The sequence below is a fragment of the Takifugu rubripes genome, chromosome 12 (genome assembly GCF_901000725.2).
Source record: "Takifugu rubripes chromosome 12, fTakRub1.2, whole genome shotgun sequence".
NCBI classification, from domain to species: domain Eukaryota; kingdom Metazoa; phylum Chordata; class Actinopteri; order Tetraodontiformes; family Tetraodontidae; genus Takifugu; species Takifugu rubripes.
In genome coordinates, this window is record NC_042296.1 from 3,565,176 (window position 1) to 3,585,064 (window position 19,889).

General features: G+C 45.4%; 1 protein-coding gene across 1 annotated transcript; it reads left to right on the forward strand.

Moving 5' to 3' along the window:
* The first annotated feature begins 8,415 nt into the window (after window positions 1-8,415).
* On the forward strand, window positions 8,416-19,608 carry triqk (triple QxxK/R motif containing). Its single transcript, XM_003977553.3, has 4 exons — window positions 8,416-8,597; window positions 10,635-10,708; window positions 12,989-13,074; window positions 18,316-19,608. Exons 2-4 carry the CDS (start codon window positions 10,648-10,650, stop codon window positions 18,421-18,423), a joined length of 255 nt encoding a protein of 84 aa, XP_003977602.1. The 5' UTR covers window positions 8,416-8,597; window positions 10,635-10,647; the 3' UTR covers window positions 18,424-19,608.
* Window positions 19,609-19,889: the final 281 nt, after the last annotated feature.

The window sequence follows — 19,889 nt, forward strand, 5'->3', positions numbered from 1 at the left end:
CTTCACCCACGGATCGTTCTGTTCCTCTGCCGCAAGAAGTTCACGGCGGATCACGTAACCCACCGCCAGTCCCACCTCGCGGTTTCACGTCTGAATCATTTAGCTGCTAGTCAGTGATTGACTTCGGTTGAATGGAACCAGAAAAACACGGCGGGGTCGTCGCACCGTGTGGGGCCTTTCAGCCAGGAATAAAGACAAAATACATGTGCTGTTGCAGAAAGGTAAATGTTTAAAGAACAAAGGTAAATGAGACCGCAACCATGGAAACCCGGTTCAACGCCGACCTGCCCGGTGACCAATAACCAGCAGCTGGATAAAAACTGTAAAATACGACAGTTGTATGTTACAGAGGTCTGTTTTCCATGGATCGCTACGCAATGAATGAGAAAAAGATGCAGAAACTCTGTCTTTTAAAACTCTTACATCCCTTTCAGATGACTCATCTCACATTAAGGTTGGAGTTTTGCCGCACAGGACAAAAAAGAGGAGGAAAAAATCTTCAAGTAAAAGAAAAGAAGTTGGAGCACAAAGGAAATTAGGGGAGAAATATGTGTCACCCTTGTAGCATTTGATCGTTTGAGGGTGCGTTACGGGATCCACGATCAAAACAAAAGGGGCAAATGTCTTGTTTCACTCCAACTGTGTTTCTTGCATGTGTTTTTATTGTTATTATTATGGCTTTTTTTCCCCCTTGTCGCCCCTTGAAGCCGAGGATCCCTGAGGAAACTGTCTGTGGTGACTTCTGACATCCTCCTGATTGAGGTTTCCCACCGAGTCGTGGTCGTGTTAATGAGTGCGGCACACAATGGGCCTGATTTAAATGCACCAATCAACACTTATCCAAATATGAAGCCTGATTATTAAGTAGCTCCATGTCAGTAGGGCTGATTAAACGTTCCCTATTCATAACACCCCCAAAATAAAACTCCCTTTATTGTTCTTATGATCACAAAAGAGGATCGTAAGCCTACAAATGATGTGTTTTCTTTTAGATAAAGTTTCACTGGTGTTATGTTTAATGAGGACGCCTCGATTTGATTACTTCTCTCTCTTCCTCACCCTCCTAAATATTGTATGAAGATGGCAGCCACTGTTTTGACGCCTCCACCTCTGCAGAGGGGCGTTCAAGCTATACTGGCTCCTCACCAGAGATTATATCCAGGAACTACTCTCAGCACTGGAAATTCCTACTGCAAAAAATCCGACGGTCGAAGCAGCATGCAGGTTCTATCAAGAGAGAAGGAAACGTTTCACCGTGGACTGAATAAGTAAACACAGGACAAGGACAAGAACAATGAGAGCCTGACCTGAAGTTCTCGCTGAGCAACTAAAGCAATAGAACTAATATTTGATTTTGACCATACTTGTGTTGTAATTGTGTAACACGCCTCCGCAGGTAAACCAGACTCGCTCTTCTCTGCTGCTGCTTCTCTGGTCCACGCCTTCCTCTTCCAGACACGACATTTGCAACAGTTCCAAAGCCCTTTAAGGCTCTGCTGCCCGCCTCCTCACCCAACCCTGTGTCGTGAACACAGCACCTCCGCTGGCTCCCCAACGCTTCTTTTTTTTCTTATCCCAGCTGCATATGGGATTCACTAGCATCCAGGGGGGGGGGGGGGGGTTCAATATCTTGCTCAAGGGCACCTTGGTGATGCTTTCAAGGCACCCTGCACCTCCTCCAGTACACAAGAACACCTTCCATAGATTTCACCGTGGTTTGAACAGAGATTCCTCTGAGCTACCACTACACATCCATAACCAAGACCCCCTCATACCTCACAGACATGAGAGTCGACCCTTTGCCTAACCCCAAATAAACTTTAACATCCAGGCCTTCATCCTGTCAGTTCCTCTGTGGCCCCTTTAGGTGACTCTTCTGGGGCCCTTCGATATCCTGGTCTTTATCTCTGTAAAACCTCACACCTCACATCATGGTCTTGCCATGATTCTGATCTTATGCCTCAGTGACTGACAGCAAAGAGGGGGAAGATTCAATGAAGACGGGTCCTGTAGGTATGTGTCCTTCCTGCTGGGGATCGAGCTCAGCTGACTTCAATTCAGTTAAAGTCAACCTTGTTTTAAAATGAATAAAAACAATTCATGACAATCAACATTGTTTTTAGTTACTTGGCAGAACCCTCAAGTGAGCATCAATGGTAAAGAAAATCTTCTTTTTAACAGGAATAAACCTTGAACAGGACCAGAGTCAGTAGGAGGAACCTCTGGCCAATGACTGGCTGGGTATAATGAGGAGAAAGGGAGATATGGGGGGGAGAAAGAGCAGAAAAAGGAAAAAGCACAGACCACATTTCCAGTCAATAAGCTTTGACTGATGTGGCTTTTTCAAATTTCAAAGGAGGTAAAAGTGCTGTAGCTTTGTTGGTGTCCAGCTTTGTTTCACCTGTTTGCCACACAACATCACATCAGGCTCGGCTGTACCGCTGCTGAGCCTGGTTCCCAGTTGGCCAGCTGTGGGCTGCATCTCCCGCCCACACCTGCTCAGCTGGGTCTCGGCTTCGTGCAGCTTGCCGACACTTGAGCATCCATTAGAGCCCACCAGCAGCAGCTAAGTTACCCACACACGGTGCACAACCAACAGGAGGAGAAGGGCTCACAAAACTGCTGCTCAAGTCACATCCAGACACTGAAGGAAATTGATTTATTGTCATTTAATGCGGCAGCAGATGCTTATTATTAACATATATACCCAATAAAATGTCATCCTGGACCCTTTGGAAATGCCCCTCTTCATCATCCATTGCTGTTTGCTTTGTTTTTCCATAATTACATGCTGATGAAACCTCATCCCAGTGTTTAATTCTTTCAATTTGACTCCTCTGGGAAAAATTGTTTCAAGCCATTATTCTTCATCACTGGAACATCAGAGCTGCTCCACACCACCATTGTCCTCCTCGGCCCGTGTCTCTGACTGCGCCCTGGAGACAAAAGCCCGTCCCACAATCGTGAAGGTCCATGTGGCAACAGTTGGACTCCTAAAAGGACAGTTGCATCGAAATGTCATCATTACTTTTTGGAGTGAAACGCATCATCTCCCTTGGAGAGATGCCCGTATGCTGGCACGGCGTAGCTTAAAAAGCACTAATTAAGCAGCAGCGTGTCATGAATCGCTTGTGCGGCGTGCTCTTCCCTGCTGTCTGTGTTGAATATTCACTTTTACTGTGGCTGGCGCAGCACCAATGATCCGTGCCCAGTTTCCATTTATCTTCTCTGCTCTTTCCTGGTACGGAACTCCACAAATTACAGCCACGCTGCTCTGATCCTTATCAAAGCAGCTAGGGGTTCTATGGGGAGCCCTGCCAGGTGCCTTCAGGGGGCAAATGATCTCCCCCAAGTACCCCGCTAAACCCAGTGGTCGATGGCACGGTCGGGGAAAGATCTTTTGGTGTTATTACTTCTGCCTCCCGCCGGTGGCATTGGAGATGAATCATACCTGTCAGTCCTTTTCCCCGGTGCGAGGAGGCCATGTTTGTTTATATCGATCCGCAGCATATGTGGCACAGCTGTTGTCGGCAGAGGCTGTCGCTGGCAGAGGCTCGTTCGCGCTTTCCCTTGGCAACGGTACAGTTGGCAAGCAGGAGAGCGAGCAGCACACACTTGACTAATCAATACAAACAATGAGGCAGCAAATCAAGAATAATGTTGGAGCGGGCACAAACCGAGGGGAGAATAACGCTTTTCAGAATGCTCTGCTCGGAGAAAATCTTTTCTGGGAGCTAGCAAAAACATTTGTTGACTCCTCTGTTGTATTCTTCCCCCCGTCTGTCTTTCAAGGGACATAAACACAGGATCTGTCATTTAATTGGCAGATGGGTTTCTCATTTGTAGCTATTAAGGATCCTCATGAGCCTGTTTGCCTTTAAGATATTTGGATAGTTTCTCTCTTTAGCTGTAGGTCAAGCTACATATAGGCTGTCAAGCATCTGTGTATTATCCTCTGGTGGTTCTTAAACGGGCATTAGGCTCCTTTTAATTTAATTGAAACAGTGCATAGTTGACCTCAATATTGGGCAATCATTTCTCTGTAGCTAGCTTCTTGCACCATCACCATCATTATAGGTTTCAAATCGCTAGTTGTATTGTTTGCATAGGGAGCCAAGAGATTTTTAAGTAACAGTTAGGCTAGCACTAATATTATCCTTAGAAACACATTTTACCATATGTGGTTAAGTTAAGTCTCTATTTCTGTTTGTGTTCTCCATAGCAAATGAAGCTTTTTTAAAACTTTAGTTAAGGGTGCACAATGCCGTCTTGCATGATGTCACTTCCGTTGACGTTCGAACCAAATATAAAACCAAACAGAAAGTCCGCCCCTCCCCCAATGTTTCCGTAACTGTCTTGTTGGTGATTGGCTGGAATTTGGTTTGTTACATTTTAATGCACCGCCTGCCCCCATAGTGTTTTTTTTTTTTTTTTTAATGTTTACAACCCTGCTGTTTTCTCTGCTGTGGGTTCAGTGGCAGGCTGACAACGAACTGAGACAAAAAAGAAATTTCTCTGAAAGTGACCACAAATTGATGCAAAATACGATACACAACATTAACCTATACAACACTGACAAACTTACGGGTGAAAAGGAAACATCAATTTGTGCATGCTAATGACTGTAAGCTGACAGTAGATGTGCACAAAGTTGGGGCAGCAAACCACAGAAAGTCACAGTCATGTGACCCGGGGCTAAGTGCAAGCGTAGAAGTGGAGCAAATTATACTCAAGGTGCAGCATCTGGCAATGATTAGTGGCCATTAATTGGTGTTAACTGGTGCTACCACTGTTTACTGAGTTGAAGGATAAATAGCTGGAGGTCAACTCAGGGCTGAAATTAACATGTCACAACTCTGCAGCTGTCTCGTGACACGTGGGCGAGGCAGTGGTGGGGTGTACCAAATTGTGATAGCCAAACAGTGCAGCATTATACCTGTGTGTGTGTCATGTGGATTATTATGGGTATTTTACAGAGCGAGACGATGTATGATTGCGCCCAAATTGTAGCTTCTAGAGTAAAAGCGAGTAAACAAAGAAGAGAAAATCTGAAAAGTGTCTGTGGGGGGTGTGGGGGGGGGGGGGGGGGGGGGGGGGGTGACAGACATATAGGTGGAGATGCAGCTGCAGCACCTGCAGAAACGCTGGTTTTGGATAGCCGGCTCACACACAGCTGGGGATGGAATCACACAGTGTGTTGGAGGAACTATAGCAGAAACTGCTTTTATTCAAACAGCAAACTTATACAATAAATTATACTGACATAAATGTAAATATGTGTTTCTGTGTGTTGGACTATATATTTGGAGTCTTTGCCGCCCAGCTGTCCAAATACAGAAACCTTCCTTTGCCTCTGTGGGGTAATTATAGACATCGTTGATGTGTTGACAAGCTAAAATATTTATCTTGCTTGTGATACTTGTTGGAGTTTAATCAACAAGTCAACTGGTCTTAATCGTGTCTTTCGAGTTAAAGACATCAGTGAACAAGACTGGCTACAGATTTTTGTCCACATTTCTTATCAAATGATTCTGAAGACTATTATATGATGTCCTTGGGTTGTTTTAATATAAAATTCTTGCACCTGTTCAGGGTTTTGGCAGATACAGAACATCTTAGATGTAAACATAATCTCTCCTGGAGGTTTTCTTTTGCCATCTTCAGTTCCTACCTAAATCATTGCTGCATTAAGTTCTTTCAGCTTGTCGGTTACTGTTATAGTTGACAAAGACGTGTCTCCTCTGATAGCCTTGACACGTTTTGAACCCCCCCAACAAACTGAAGAATAACTCCCTGCCCTCAGAGTGGCTCTGCAACGATACAGGATAATAACTGGAGCAAAAACGTACTAAATCCATCGCGCGATAAGTTATCTCCATGGTTCTGTTGCCCCCCCCACCACCCCCCTTTATGAGCCTGTGCATTTCATAAACCCCAAATTCATTTCACTCAGTATCTGTGCTGATACAGTTTCTCCGTCAGTATGAGGGAACTCTGGGGCTGGGAGATAGGGGGAGGGAGAGAATTCAGCGCACACTGCAGGCATAGCCGCAAAACTGAGATAAGAATATTAAACAGGACAAAGAACCGTGTCTTCTCCTCCAAACCAAGGCTGTGACTGGGAGTGGAAACGAACACACCAAATATGTCTGGAAAAATGCAAGAAGATGCGTTTAGATCTGCGTTTTTAGCAGGACGTGAGTCCTATCATAGCATAGTGTGAGAAATGCCACCGGTCATATCACACAGTCCGGACCTGTTGCAGGACGAGCACATTTTCACGATGGAGATCTTGGCTTTTACAAAATGTCCTCTGAACTCCGAAGAGATCTTTGGCCAAAAGCCCTGCTACTGTGAGGAGCGAGAGCATCATGGGCGGATGGAGCTGCAGCTCCATTTTCTATTTCTAATCTCTGTCAGCGTCTCTCCTGCTCAATATCACCTGGAATGAATTTGAATTTAATTCATTTCTTAACTAGGTAAATACATTTTCATCCCTCGCTTTGAATATTATCGCACCTTTGAAAGACAATGCTGCTTTTTTTTTTTTTTTTTCAACTGACAATCAGAAGACGAACCCCCACCTCCGATGGTGAAAGCAAATTACGTGAAATCATGTTGACGTGTCTTCATGGGTACGTGTAGGTGGCGGCTGCAGAGATGCCATTTACCCTGGAAGTGGCGCCTGGGGGATTCTACTTCAGCATTATTTTTAATGTTTGGCAATTAAAGGCCGACTAACAGCCTGACAGAAATGGAGGGAGAAGAGGGAGACTGGAGTCAGTCAAAAGGGGGACGAACCCATAAATACAAGCGATGGGTCCAGATAAAGATCAGTACATTCACGCCACAACTCTTCGCCGGGCGAATCCATCCTGCCTTGTTTTCATTCGCAGTCGAAGTCGCTGCTAATGCTTTTCGTATCTATCAATGTGACAGGCACAGCGTGTTGGTTGGTTTCACTCAACGGGGGAAATTAATCACACATTTATTGTAACAACACACAACATTTGAGTTCTGCATTAAGTACAGTCATGCTGCTTTTGAAGGCTACATTAAGATATACTTTGCTTTTCAAGAGCTGTTAACAACTTTGCTGTCATAGCCATGTTAGCATTTGCATAAAATTATGCATGTTTACTTATGAAATGTGTGGAAGTGCAGCCATCAAGGGTCAAGATGACTGTTTTAAAAACAATTTCCTATGTTTTTGCCCCCATAAAACCCACAATTATTGATGCAAAAAAGATGCATTTTAAATGAAAAAAGATACTTCTCCAACATTATCTTCTCCAACCTCTTCTTGGAGATTAAAACAATGACAAATGTCATTCAAATGCTCATTCTTGTAACAAAGGGCTGCTTAAAAACACTTTTCAATGAAAGCTTGGTATGAAGTGAAGCATAATGCAGGCGCATTATAAGCAGATTACATCTATTAGTTACTGCTGTGCAACACGCAAATGGCGTGCCCATGGGAGAGCAGAAAATCACTTTAAACTTCAATACGTTACAAGCGACGGCAAGTCTACCCATAATCTGCACAGTGCCTGAGGCAGCAATGAGGCGGGATGCAATTAGAGGAGGGGGGATAAAATTCTACACAGTAAACAAAGAGGGGGGAAAAAAAGTGGAAAGACTGATGAAAGAGAACTGAATATCTCACGGAGAGATTCTCTCATCTTCTGAGGGGTCGGATCTTGTTTCTTTTAGTTGTTTTCTTTGAAACAAAAATGTTAAAAGGTCATGTTTTGAAATCTCATATAGAAAAGTGATCGCAGAGTAATAAGCTTCAGTGTTCAAGGATGTATGTGTAACAAACAAGGTTAAAAAGAGAAGTTTTAGGAAGACAGTTTTTGTTGTGATTAATTGTGATTGGTCATAGTCATATTTATTGTAATAAGAGGGAAAAATAATTTAACAGTCACTAATAGAATGTCATTTGTTTATTGTTTGAGAAAACAGTGATGTTGATAAAGCTTTAATTTCTGACTCAAATACAGAGTTATACACATAAAAATCTACAAACTATTCAATTTGCCGTCAAATATATTGATAATTTTGATTCATACTCAACAAAAATAACACACAATGTCAAAAACAATAAATACAAATGCTGTATTATGAGTGGTGGACATGAGATTTTTCGAGGATTGCCAAAGGATTTTTGGTTATTTACTACTTTTGTAATATTTTGATCTATTGTTGATATCATAGTAGTTGTATAAGCCATATTATTAGCCATATTATGATTTTGATTATTAATTAATTTTCCTGCAATTACTAATTTTCTGTCGGTGGGAGCGTTTACTCGATATGTCGCGCGCGCCTCCAAATTAACCACGCCCATTCTTCGTGCTATTGGTCAATTTGACAACATTCGCGTCTGATTGGAGGAACGCGCTGTCAGTCTCTCGCGGGACCGCCTAAAGCCGGAACTGTTCCTGGAAGAAGTGTTGTGTTGGCATTCTGAACAAATTTGGCTCAAAGTACAATAAAGTGACATTTCTGTGGTCGACGTGGCTTGATAACGATAAGATAGGTGGCGAAAAAAACCTCTTGTGGGTGGCACTTTCTGTCGATATCAGGAGCATTCAGTAAGTACCTTGATGAATGAAGGCTGTGGTTAGTTTAATCTGTTTATGTCTATGATATAGCTGGAGCTTCATTAAGTGCACAAGGTTGCAGGTTAGATGATTCTGGCGTGAGTCTGCAGAGATCTTTGGTGCACACGAGTACAATGCATAAGACCGCAGGGAAAAATAGCACACAGCAGTTCCTAAAAACAAAACAAAACGGAAATGTGTCTCGATTAAGCAAAAAATTAAATAAATAGCACCTTTGTAATGGTTGATCCATCCTCCTGATGACGTCCTCAAATTTAACTCGTATCAAGCAAATGCGCAATATAGGCGTTAATACTTTTTAATTTCAGATGCAAGGCAAACTTCTCTAGTTAAAGACTGCTTGATCACACGTGATTTTATTTGAATAAACTAGCTGCTGCTTCCCGTTTCTTTCACCTTCCTGAATTTGCCTGTGGAACTTTGAGAACTGTGTCTAATATAAAAACCTTTCGTTTCCTCACCTTAATATATTGAATTTATTGAACAGATTTACCTCTTTGTGCTATGTTCAAGGGCAGTACAGCAAGTTTCCCCATAGTTTAGCAGTAGCAGGTTACAAAGCACATCGCAGGACTTCTGTGTCCCAACTGCAAAAATTACATTTTGCTCTCTCCCTTCTGCCTGAGCCTTTTTAATTTTCCTTTCCGATGCCAGAGGTCCCTTCCCTCTGTCGACATCAAGGGGAAAAAAAGCTTCTTTCATTCTAAAGGCAAACTCTTCGATGCAGCGAGCTCTCTTGAGAAGGTAGCGGCCGGCGCTGGTGGCCGCGCCTCTTGAGCATGCTAATGCATTCTCTTCCCTGTATCCCTCAGCTGCACCCTAAGACTTCACACCGTTCTTGTTCTTCTCAGACTCACATGGATGCATTTTCCCTTTGTGTTTCTCTCTGTTCCCACTTGCATTCCATATCCCTCAGTACTCATACAGTAGGCAGGTGTAGAAATGCCTTTAGTTGTACGAGATGGAACATTCCTGGTTTTTCAGGACATATTTTAAAGATACCTTAAATGCTCAGGGCCTGAGTTGAATAGAAATAGTCGAATAAATATAGAATTTGTTTTATTTTACCTTTATTAGACCTGGTGACGCGGGAAAGGACAGACAATAGCAACATTGTGTTCCACAATATGTGTGGCTGGATGACGGAGATAGAGAACAAACCAACTAATAAAACAGGCTTATATTGTCACCTGAAACAAAGAGGTTCAAATCAGCCGATCCGAATGAATAGAATTCACCTATAAACACACAGCGAGGGAAGGGAAACAGCATCAAGACTCCGGACCTGGATCAGAAAAACAAACGTTGCTTGAATCGGTACCATCGGGCAGACGGTCGCCCTCCAAAGGTGCAACGCAAACACCTTCCCACCTTCCCACGAGGGCTGGACACACTTTGTCCCATAATCAGGTCAGATGTAGATTTTAAAGATCTGGATCGGGTTTTAAGGGGAAAATCATCAGAGTTCCTCCTGTCTTGAACAAAAGGCTTCAGCTTTGATTAATATGGACTGATGTGGCGTGTTTGAGGAGCAGCTGGCCGTGGGCCAGAGAAAACGAGCGCTGATGCTAGAAACAGAAGAATTATGCAGATGACTGTTGCATCTCCTCACAACTATGTATATTTATATCATTGTGAGCTGTGTGTTGATGCCTTCCATGCGAGGGGTAACTGTAATTAAAGTGGGAGCCGATGGTGTGACGGGAAATGGTGTTCAACTAAATGAAATGGATAGGAGGCGCACACACTGTGAACATAATGCACGTGGAAGGTGGTGAGAATTAATTTAATTACGTGTAGCAGATGTATGCGAGAGATAAACCATCTGCCTGATGAAAACTGACTTCGCTATATGTGGTCGTGCGTCAACTTAAACCCTTCCTGCAGATTTCTTGCCGTTTCCCTCGGCAACAGGACGGGGAACGGTGTCGCGGTGACGTATGGCTGAATGATGAGGTGCAAGAAGGTTATCCTTTTTTTTTTTTTTTTCTCCTTGTTTCTCCTCAGGCTGACTCAAAGAATGGGGAGGAAGGACGCCAGCGCCAGCGCTTTGCCCGTCGATCAGTACAGGAAACAGATCGGTGAGTCCTCTGGTGGAAAAACAAACCCAAATAAATTCTCTCAATTCTTAAGAGATTTTCTTTTTTTTCGTACACTAAACTAGTGATGCATTTACGCATCAACTCTGCATTTAGAAAAAAAATTAGCGTGGAAGTCAAATACAAATGGGGTAAATTTAGCAGAACTCGTGTTTTCTCATTCGCATAACAATTTGGTGTCAAACTCACGCAATCACACTGTGTTGCAGAAATCAGCTGTTGCCGCTTTTACACATATTTCCAACTGTGTGAGAAATAAACTCTTTTAATCAGCTCTGGCATAATCTCTCAGCACTGGGCTGTGAAAAGGGCTTTTTTTTTGACTGGGTTGGAGCTAGAACCAACGCCGGTGCGGTGGTCCCTCTCAGCGTTGCGACCGCAGCGGCGCCGCAGCTGAACACGTGGTCAAAATGGACGGGACGCCCGTCTGAAAGGCCTAACCTGGATGACCTCATGTTCAGGCGGTCCTTTTTTCCCCTGCTCTATTTCTCCTGGGGAGGGAAATCTATAAAAATGGTTCGGCACCCGCTCTTCTGAGTGTCGGGCGCGCTCCACGGGGTCATTTGAACATGTGATATGGTGACTAATTCATGCGTCATCAGCAGTGGCGAATGGTTGTGGGGCTGTGCCATCATCTCCGCAGGTCAGGTGGGCGGAGGGGGGCGGAGTCACTCTAACAGGCTGCCCTCCAGAAGAGGACTACCGAACACAGGTTAAAGGTTTATTGAGTTAGGTTTGGGGACATCTAGTGGCAGATCACGGCATCTTGTTGTGGAATCTTTACAAAAAAAATAGCCCGTCGGTATGTGGACCCGAGTGGGTTTCTTTTCCTTCGCCTCCTTCCAGGTCTTCTTCATCTTTGAGTTAAGTGCAGTAATAAGGTTTTCACAAATTCATCTGAAACTGAGACAACAGTAACGTGCTTCTCTGGATCATCGCCACATCCTGACACTAAATAATTCATGCCAGCAGTCATAGTTGTATTTTTGTACAGTTGGCAGGAAGCACTTAATTAGACATTCCTACCTGACACAGTTTTTACTCTTAAATACTGCTGTTTTATTTTTAAGACAAATCACGATGGGTCTTTTTTCTTTTTCCCCTCCGAGCTTCATTTTAATGGACAATTTGTGTGACACATAAATCACACACTTGTCACTCTCCACCCCTTGAGTGTTCAATCACAAGGGTAATTTTAGCGAATGCTCCCTACCTACTTCGTTATGCTAAGCAGAACAATAGCTCGATTTAAAAGGGAAAGAAAGAATCTCCATAGTCTTAATTAGAGGTAAAACCAGAACAGGCACATCAAAAGGAATGTTGTGGGGGAGATTTGGTGTTTGTCTTGTCTTCTTGGCAGGAAATTGGTGATGAGGCCAATGAAAGGCGTGCTCGGGGATGCCTCTCAGCAGGCTCTCCAGCCAAGGTAACGTCCCTCAGGGACACCGTATTGTCCTCTGCGTGCGAGCAGACAGTGACGCCTCTCCAACATCAGGAAAACATCTTTATTGCCCGTGAGGGAGGAGTAGTGCCATCGGCGGGGAGACCGGCATCGGGCTCCAAATACAGCATCTCCCAGGCTAGCATTCCATTAGCCTTTTTTATTTGATCTTTGAACTGCTGCATTAGGAAAAAAGGGAAGTAAGCTGGGAAATAAATAAATCCTGTGATCAGCAAAGCAAACAGGAAAGGTTTTTAGGTTCCCTTTTTTTGATTAGATGCAAAAATGGATGGGAAATGGATGCATTCCGTGAACTGGCAGAGCGAGCGTGTGACAACTGGTTCCACTGTGCTTTGGGCATTCTGTTTTATCATTTATCCTGACTTAATCCACCACTTAATCCAACAGCCTCTTAAGCATTTCGCGACAGTCCTGAAGTGACACAGGAGCTTGTGTGTGGACCACCTGTTGGGTTGGTGTGACAAATATCCGCCGTTCTTAGCACCGACTGACGGGAGCATCCGAAATGTCTTTTCTGTGGTGCTTGAATAAAGGCTGGAGCTGCGCCTTCTTGGCTTGTATTCAAGCTCGCTTTCCTGCGGTGTGCTGTTGCTAATTAGTCCAGGACAGGCGGCTCACACACTCGCATAAACATGCACGCTTTGCCAGGTGGCCTGTTTTGCCCCACATGAGTCGGCCTCAAGAGTCCAGCGAGCGCAGGTGATCTGCAGGGATCAATCGTCATTTGAAAAAGAATTTTGCACTGTTTCTTATCAACCGGCAGCTGCGTACTAATCTGACGCGCCTGTTTTGTCTTTCAGGCAAGCAGGACTATAAAAAGACGAAGCCGGCGCTGAGAGCCGCGCGGCTGAAGGCTGAAGCCAAGAAGAATTCCTCAGGATTCCGGGTAAACCTGCGCTCACCCCCTCTCTCCGCTCAACCCGTCCTCCACTATTGCCGTTTCTCTGTCTTTGCCAGCCGTCTTTTGTCCGTCCGACCGCCACAGTTCCGGGAAAGTAATAGCACATTTCCACCTGCGCCCGCGCGATGCTGCGTTAGCTTTCCTTTGATAAAATCCCAGGAAGGACAGAAACGTCCTTCATGGATTTTGCAGGCGTCTTTATTTAACCTTAAAAAAAAGAAAACCTAACACAGTTTTTTTTTTCTTGCAGAGAGATAATGAAGTCCCAAAGGGGAAAGTTAGAGCTTCTCTTATTCCTTTAAAGTTAAAGTAGAAATGAGGAGGACCAAGGACAGGCATTGTGGGAGATGTGGGAAATGGAACGGGCATACAAAGAAACATATGAAGCTTCTCTTCAGACGGCGCATAAATGGAATGTTTTGATCAATTGGGGTTTGTGCATCCCGATATAACCTGTCTGAATGGTTGCCACGGCAACGGTCTTTCGACACAGGGGCGGAGATGATGTGAACTTTATTCTTCGCAGGGCCTCTCACGACGCCGAGGTTGCACAAATGGTTTCAGTTCGCTCGAGTGTCCGATTGAGAGGCAACAAAAAAAGACGCAGTTCCCGTTCGTTCAGAACAATTACGGGAAACGCAACCTTTTTTTTTTTTTTTACAGTCAACTCTGCTGGTTGTTATTTAAACTGTTCAGCTCAGCAGTTACAAGAATCCGACGCACTATTTCCAATTTTCTCCCCACATTTGCAATAAAAGAGCCGGTGAAACTGGTAAATCCTCACAAATCAGATGAAATTGGCTCCTCGATGACTTTTAGAAACTGTTAAAATGTAAATCAGCTCCCTGGAACGTTATCCCTCCCCCCCGTGTTTATTTGCCATCTTGGTGTTCCAAATCTGGGCTCTTTTTCAGCAGATCAAAAGCCAAAAGGTCTCGGTCGCCATTAAGCTTCGGTTGTTGGATGGGACGCAGAGACGGAGGAATCATGGCGAGGATTAAATGCTGGCTAAAATGGTCAGGTTTTAAAATATGCATCTCTTAGACACGCAAGGCCTCATTAAGCACGTCTTTAATCCAATTAGATTAGTCCATATCTTGAAATATTGATATTGCCTATGAATAATTCAGGTTTTTCACACCCAAGATGAGGGGAATTTTCAGGGGTCGGATTAAAAATACCTCTGGGACAGGCACATTAAACTGACTTGGACCCTTTGGCCCCAAGTTTGATTGAAATTCAGCCCAAGTGTAATGGATACTCCGTCACGCCTGCTTTGCCATCCAATTCATGTGGCACCCTGTAAAGTTGTGATATTTTTTTATTTATTTTTTTTACATTTCTTTGATGGCAGCAGAAAGCTCTGCAGTAGCGACTTAACTGGCTTTTGTGCGCGCGTGTGCGTGTGTGTGTGTGTGTGCTCTTCCTTTTCCACCATGTTTCCGGGTGAAATGCTGCTCGCTGATGCAGCTGGCACCTCAGAAGTGCCAGGAGACACGCAGGCACAGAATATCTGGCAGCTGCCACGGCAGCCTGTCCCAGTACCAGAGCAGTCTGGCTATTTTCACACACAACAAATAAACAAAACAGAAAGCAGATGAGGGAATACGTCCGTCCCTCCCAGCCGACAGCGGGGCCGCGCTCACTGTTGACCTCAGAATTTGCCATAACCAGCAGCTTAGCCCCCCCCCACGAGCGTTATTTACCCACGTTTAGTCACGGCCCATCAGAAGATGACGCCTGCTGCTGGAGGGACGCATATGTTGACATCTTCCACGCTCGGAGCGGGACGAGAGACGAAACGTCTGGCAGGACGTCTTCTCGGTTTGTTCGCAGAAGAGAAGGACGCCTTTAAAAGTGGCGGGAAACCTTCCGCCTCGTCTAATTGGCACGCCAACCTCCTGTTGGGTCCCCACGGCGTTCCACTGTGGGCTGATTTAGCCGCCGAGCCCAACAGGTTGGGAAAATAGATTTCTGATGGAATGCGTGGAGCAGCCGACGGATGGCGTGTCTTTGAGACATTTTGATTCTCTGGTGGTAAATATTTGAACCTTTTTAATCAAAAGTGGCCTCGTCCTGCCCACAGGTGTGATTAAAGTGACTGCAGCTCCAGGTCCAGTTGTTCCCCTGCTGTGGTCGTAGCTCTAAAGCCATTTAACTGGACTCTTGTCTTTGTCCCAGCACGCGTGCATGAGAGCATATTCGATCTATTATTGAAATCATGCTGCCTTTGCTATGATAGGTGGTTAGTTAGCAGAACTCTTGTCTGGCCCAGAACAAACTGGTTTTTCTGTTGAAGCTCCAGTGTTTGTTCATCAGTGAATGTACAGTCTGACTGGTCTGTATTCACGCAGGAGCAGATCGACTTTCAGCGACATTATCGTTGTGTTCCAGCCCCACTTTTTAAAATTTTCGGCCTGAGTCAAGCTAACATGCTAACCTCTCCTTTTCAAGTCCAGTTTTCATCCGTTGGACGCAGTGACTCCTGTTTACCTTTAACAAATGACCTGTCTGGTTTCGGGTCAATGCTGAATTTAATTTGTTTTGGCAACCCCCCTCAGCTATTGACTTCATGTAAAACAGGGTTCACTTGCAGTTAATTCCAGAATCTGTGATATTTCAATAAAAAGTGTACTTTCTTTTTTCTGTACACTGTTGACCCTGGAAAAAGTACTCTAAACAAAACCCACCATCAGGAAGCGGGGCAACAATCCAGCAACACACACACACACACACACACACAGGCACACACACACACATCCTCACATTTCTACCTTTGAGGCCACATTCATAAACATAAGACATTAACCAGTTCCTTAGCCTAAACATCCCAGCTAACATCCCAAACAGCAACCTTAATCCCAACCATTCTTAACCATAAAACAGTCCTTTGAAGTCATGAGGGCCAGGCAAAATTTCCCTACTTAAAAATGTCCTCACTTTGCTAGTAGAATGAGTATTTTGCCACTTGACATGTACCACACACACACACACACACACACACACACACACACACACACACACACACACAAACCCAGCGGGAGAATAAAAGGACCAAATGACTGGATGTCTGCTGAGCAGGGCTCGTCGCCAGGGTGACAGGGAACCAGCTCCCAGCACGCCAAGCGTGCTGCAGCTGCCTGTGTTGCCGGGAGAGCCACGTGACCAAGACGATGCGCTCGGGCCCCATCCAGGGGTCTCCATCAGAATGCAGCGAGCGGCTCCTCTCAAAAAACAATGATCTCAATCAAGTGCAGGTGCCGCTTCATGCGACTGGAGTGGCGCTTGTTTTCCTAAACCCAGCTGTTCTCTTTCGCTCAAGAACCTGAAACAAAAGACGGGGGCTTTGTCGGGCGGCGCTGCATCCAGGCACTTAGCTACATCACAAGTATTTCCTTGCAGCAGTGTCGGCAGAACAGATAAACCTTTGTTTTGTTTTTTTGTCGCCCGGTTCAAAGCAGCGATCCGGACCACGTGATTTCATAACGGTTCTGAGGCCTGCGCGAAATCCAAAGTGGAATCAAGCGGCAGGAGCCTGGTGGTTAATACATGAAACTAAAGTGCATGAAATTTAAAAGTTTTCCAATTAAGCGAGGACTTAAAGCTGTTTGGAGGCTGGCGGGATGGAGATAAACGTGGGCCGAGGCTAATGAAGACCAGCACCATTAATGACTCGGCACCACCACTTGTACACAGATAGCTGAGGATGCTGCGGCTCCTCTAATTCCCCCCCCCCACCCCTTCATCAGAGGCACATTATTGGCCCACCCCTCCCTCTGCTCGCTCTGCCACATGTTTTATTTTGGATTTTTCTCTTTGTAGTTCAGATTTGATTTATTTTGTAGCGTGGCTTATTTTTCTGGTACCCATAAATGTTCGTGGACGCGTCGCTCTCAACTGGCAGAGTTTTTATTTGCTGGATAATTTTGCCCGAGACGTCTTTTTTATAATGGCTTTTCATTTCTTTAACAAGCCGACACATTCCGGCACTGTAGGGGGCGACGTGACGGCCGACGTTAAGCAAAGACACAAAGAGGAGCTCCTCAAGCTGGGATTTTTAATGCTGCGTTTTGTTCCGGGAAAATTTAAATGGAAACAAAGAAAAATAAAACAACCAATTTCAACCTTTTTTTTCCCCCAAATTAAAAAATAGAGGTAACTGTTGTTTATTTGTCTTTCTAACCATTTATGCCAGTTCGAACTGTTATGCCCAGTACTTCTCAGCCTTCCTGACCCTGAGGTCACATGACTGCATGTTCATGATCCTTATTTTCCATCCAAAAAGCCACGAGTATCAGCTCACCAGTGGAGGACTCGTACGAGCCTTTCACCTCTCCTGCCTCGCTGTGGCCCAGTTTAGACGGAAACAGGAGTAAGAACTGTTTCCTTTCTGCGAACAACAACAAACTCCGACTCCATCCAGCTCTTTTAAAGCCCTCCAGGCTCTCAGTGCTGATTAGAAAGTTTGCAGCTAATGAGTTCTCTTGATAAAGAAAAACCGGCATTGTTCAATAGTCTGAGTGGCCCTAATGAAACTCCAGCTGATGAAGATCGTAATCGAGCGAGCGACACGTAATGAACGAGCGCTTCAAGTCCTCATTTTCACGTCGAATGCCACTCCTTTGGAAAGCCTCTACTGGTTTGACAATTAACCAGCAGGAGCGCCATTTTAGTGTATTTTTACCTGATTTTTACGTTTCTTTACATTCTAAACATCCACATTTTGTGTACGCCTTTATGTGTTAGCCTGTTAGCATTGTTGTCACCGATGCTTCACTCACTTATCGGGTTTATAAGGATTTTAAAGATCACGCTGGTGTTTGGTGACACTGGACTAACTGGTTTTCAGGATTTCAGCCCGTTTCTTAAATAGTTTTTGTCCGGTTTACCTGTCTGTAAAGTTAATTTGACTCATCTCCAGGGTGTGAAAACAGATTATTTATTTTTTATTTTTTTGGGCCGGCTCACGCGGAGGGATGATGATTGACAGAACTTTAATTGTATTTCATTTTTAATATTTAATTGCATTTTTTTTCATGTTTCAGAACGAGCCAGTAAAAGCTGCTAGCGCGTTGATTACAGAGCTGCAGTAAATTTAGATAAGACAGAAACCCCCCGAGGGGGGCTCGCAGACATCCACGAAAACGCCAGCGATTCGTTAAAGAGAGCACAACAAAGCGAGGACGCCGGATCCAACGGGAGTGTGAATTGTGCTCTGTCTTGCAGGATGCGTTCCTGGTCGTCGTGGCGATCCTCTTCTTCGTCCTCTGCATCTACGCCTTTTTCTACCTCAACCTGAGCACGGAGCTCAACCTGGACGTGGACTCGGACTAACGCTGGAAGACCAGTACGCGGGCTTGGGGGGGAAGAAGGAAGATGGCCCTCCATTTGAAACCGGCTCCTTGGTTCCATTCATCGAATCCCACCCTGCCGTTGCCCCCCCCAATGGAAACATGGAAACCTCCGACAGCCAGACAAACACATTCCAGCACTTCTTCTCCGTCGCGTATCTGCGGATCACAAAGTGCGAGATTAGAATCCACAAAGCCGCCCCCCCGCGCTCTGATTAAACGTGTGTGCGGAATACCGAGCGAGACATTGTACCTGCCGCGCGGCGAACAAGCACGCCCGCGGAATTAGCATCACAAATATGATTCTCTTCTTCCATTGGAATGGAAATGACGGAGGTGAGTGAGTGAAGGTGAGCCTTTGTGCTCCACATGAGGATGCGGTGATAATGCTGCTCCGCGCCCGCCTGCCTTTTAGGACCCAAACACGCCGAAGCCCCTTTGTGCCTCTGGTTAAATCTATGCGTGCTCGTGCTTCCATTAGCCCCGGTGCTTCCGCCGTTGGAGGGTGCTCAACCTTCACGTCTTCCCAAGTCTTCTGTCCGCCTTGAGAGCCAAACCCAGCGCACCTTTCCGGACGTGTCCTGGGAGCCCCCGCGAGTCCCGAAACGTGAGACGGATCTGCAGGGATCTGTTTCCCCTCCCGCTTGTTCTCCCGTGACCTTCCGACCTTCAGGAAAGAAAGGACAAGGCACGCGGAGGATTTATGATAAGCGTGCGTTTGTCCCCTCCCTCTGAGCGGCATTTATCCGGCCTCGTGCACACGGACCCCCCCTCCCTCGCCGCTGTCAATCACTCACATGTGTAATAATAGACAGCCTGACCTAAAGAGACCTTCAAACACGCCACCTGTTATCTGAAAGGTCACCGCCGTAATCTTGGAAACCATGACGACACGTCGCGGCGCTGCGCTCTGGTTGCTATTGTCTCGAGTCATTCCGGTGATTCATTGTTGCTTTCTACACATTTTTTGTAATGATTTATCTCTTTGTCGTATATATAAATAATAGCAGAAATAATAAAGGATCTTTCAGTAAATCCTCCCTGTGCTGCTTTACACCAACGACACAATATTGTTGGGTTTAAACCCGCTGCTGTTGTGTATCGATCCCGTCACACCGATGGCGTGAACGTTCCCTCGGTCGCGAGTTATTAAATCATAGTCGGCCCATGAATGCCCTCACGTGGCTTGTTTTGACCTTTCCGTTGACACGCCCGAGTCGGCCGCATGACAAGTGCGACACTGTTTGTTGACACCGGTGTGTGTTTGTCGTGACCTAAACGCTCCTGCTTTCGCCCGCCGCACTGGAACAAATGAGGCAGATAGCGCCCGCTCGGGCGCCGCTCATTCCTCATGTGAGTCGCCGGGAGTAATTACGCTGAGGGTGAGTACACGCACGCCCAGCACCTTGCCCTCCACGTGTGTGTGTGTGGGGGGGGGGGGAGAGAGGG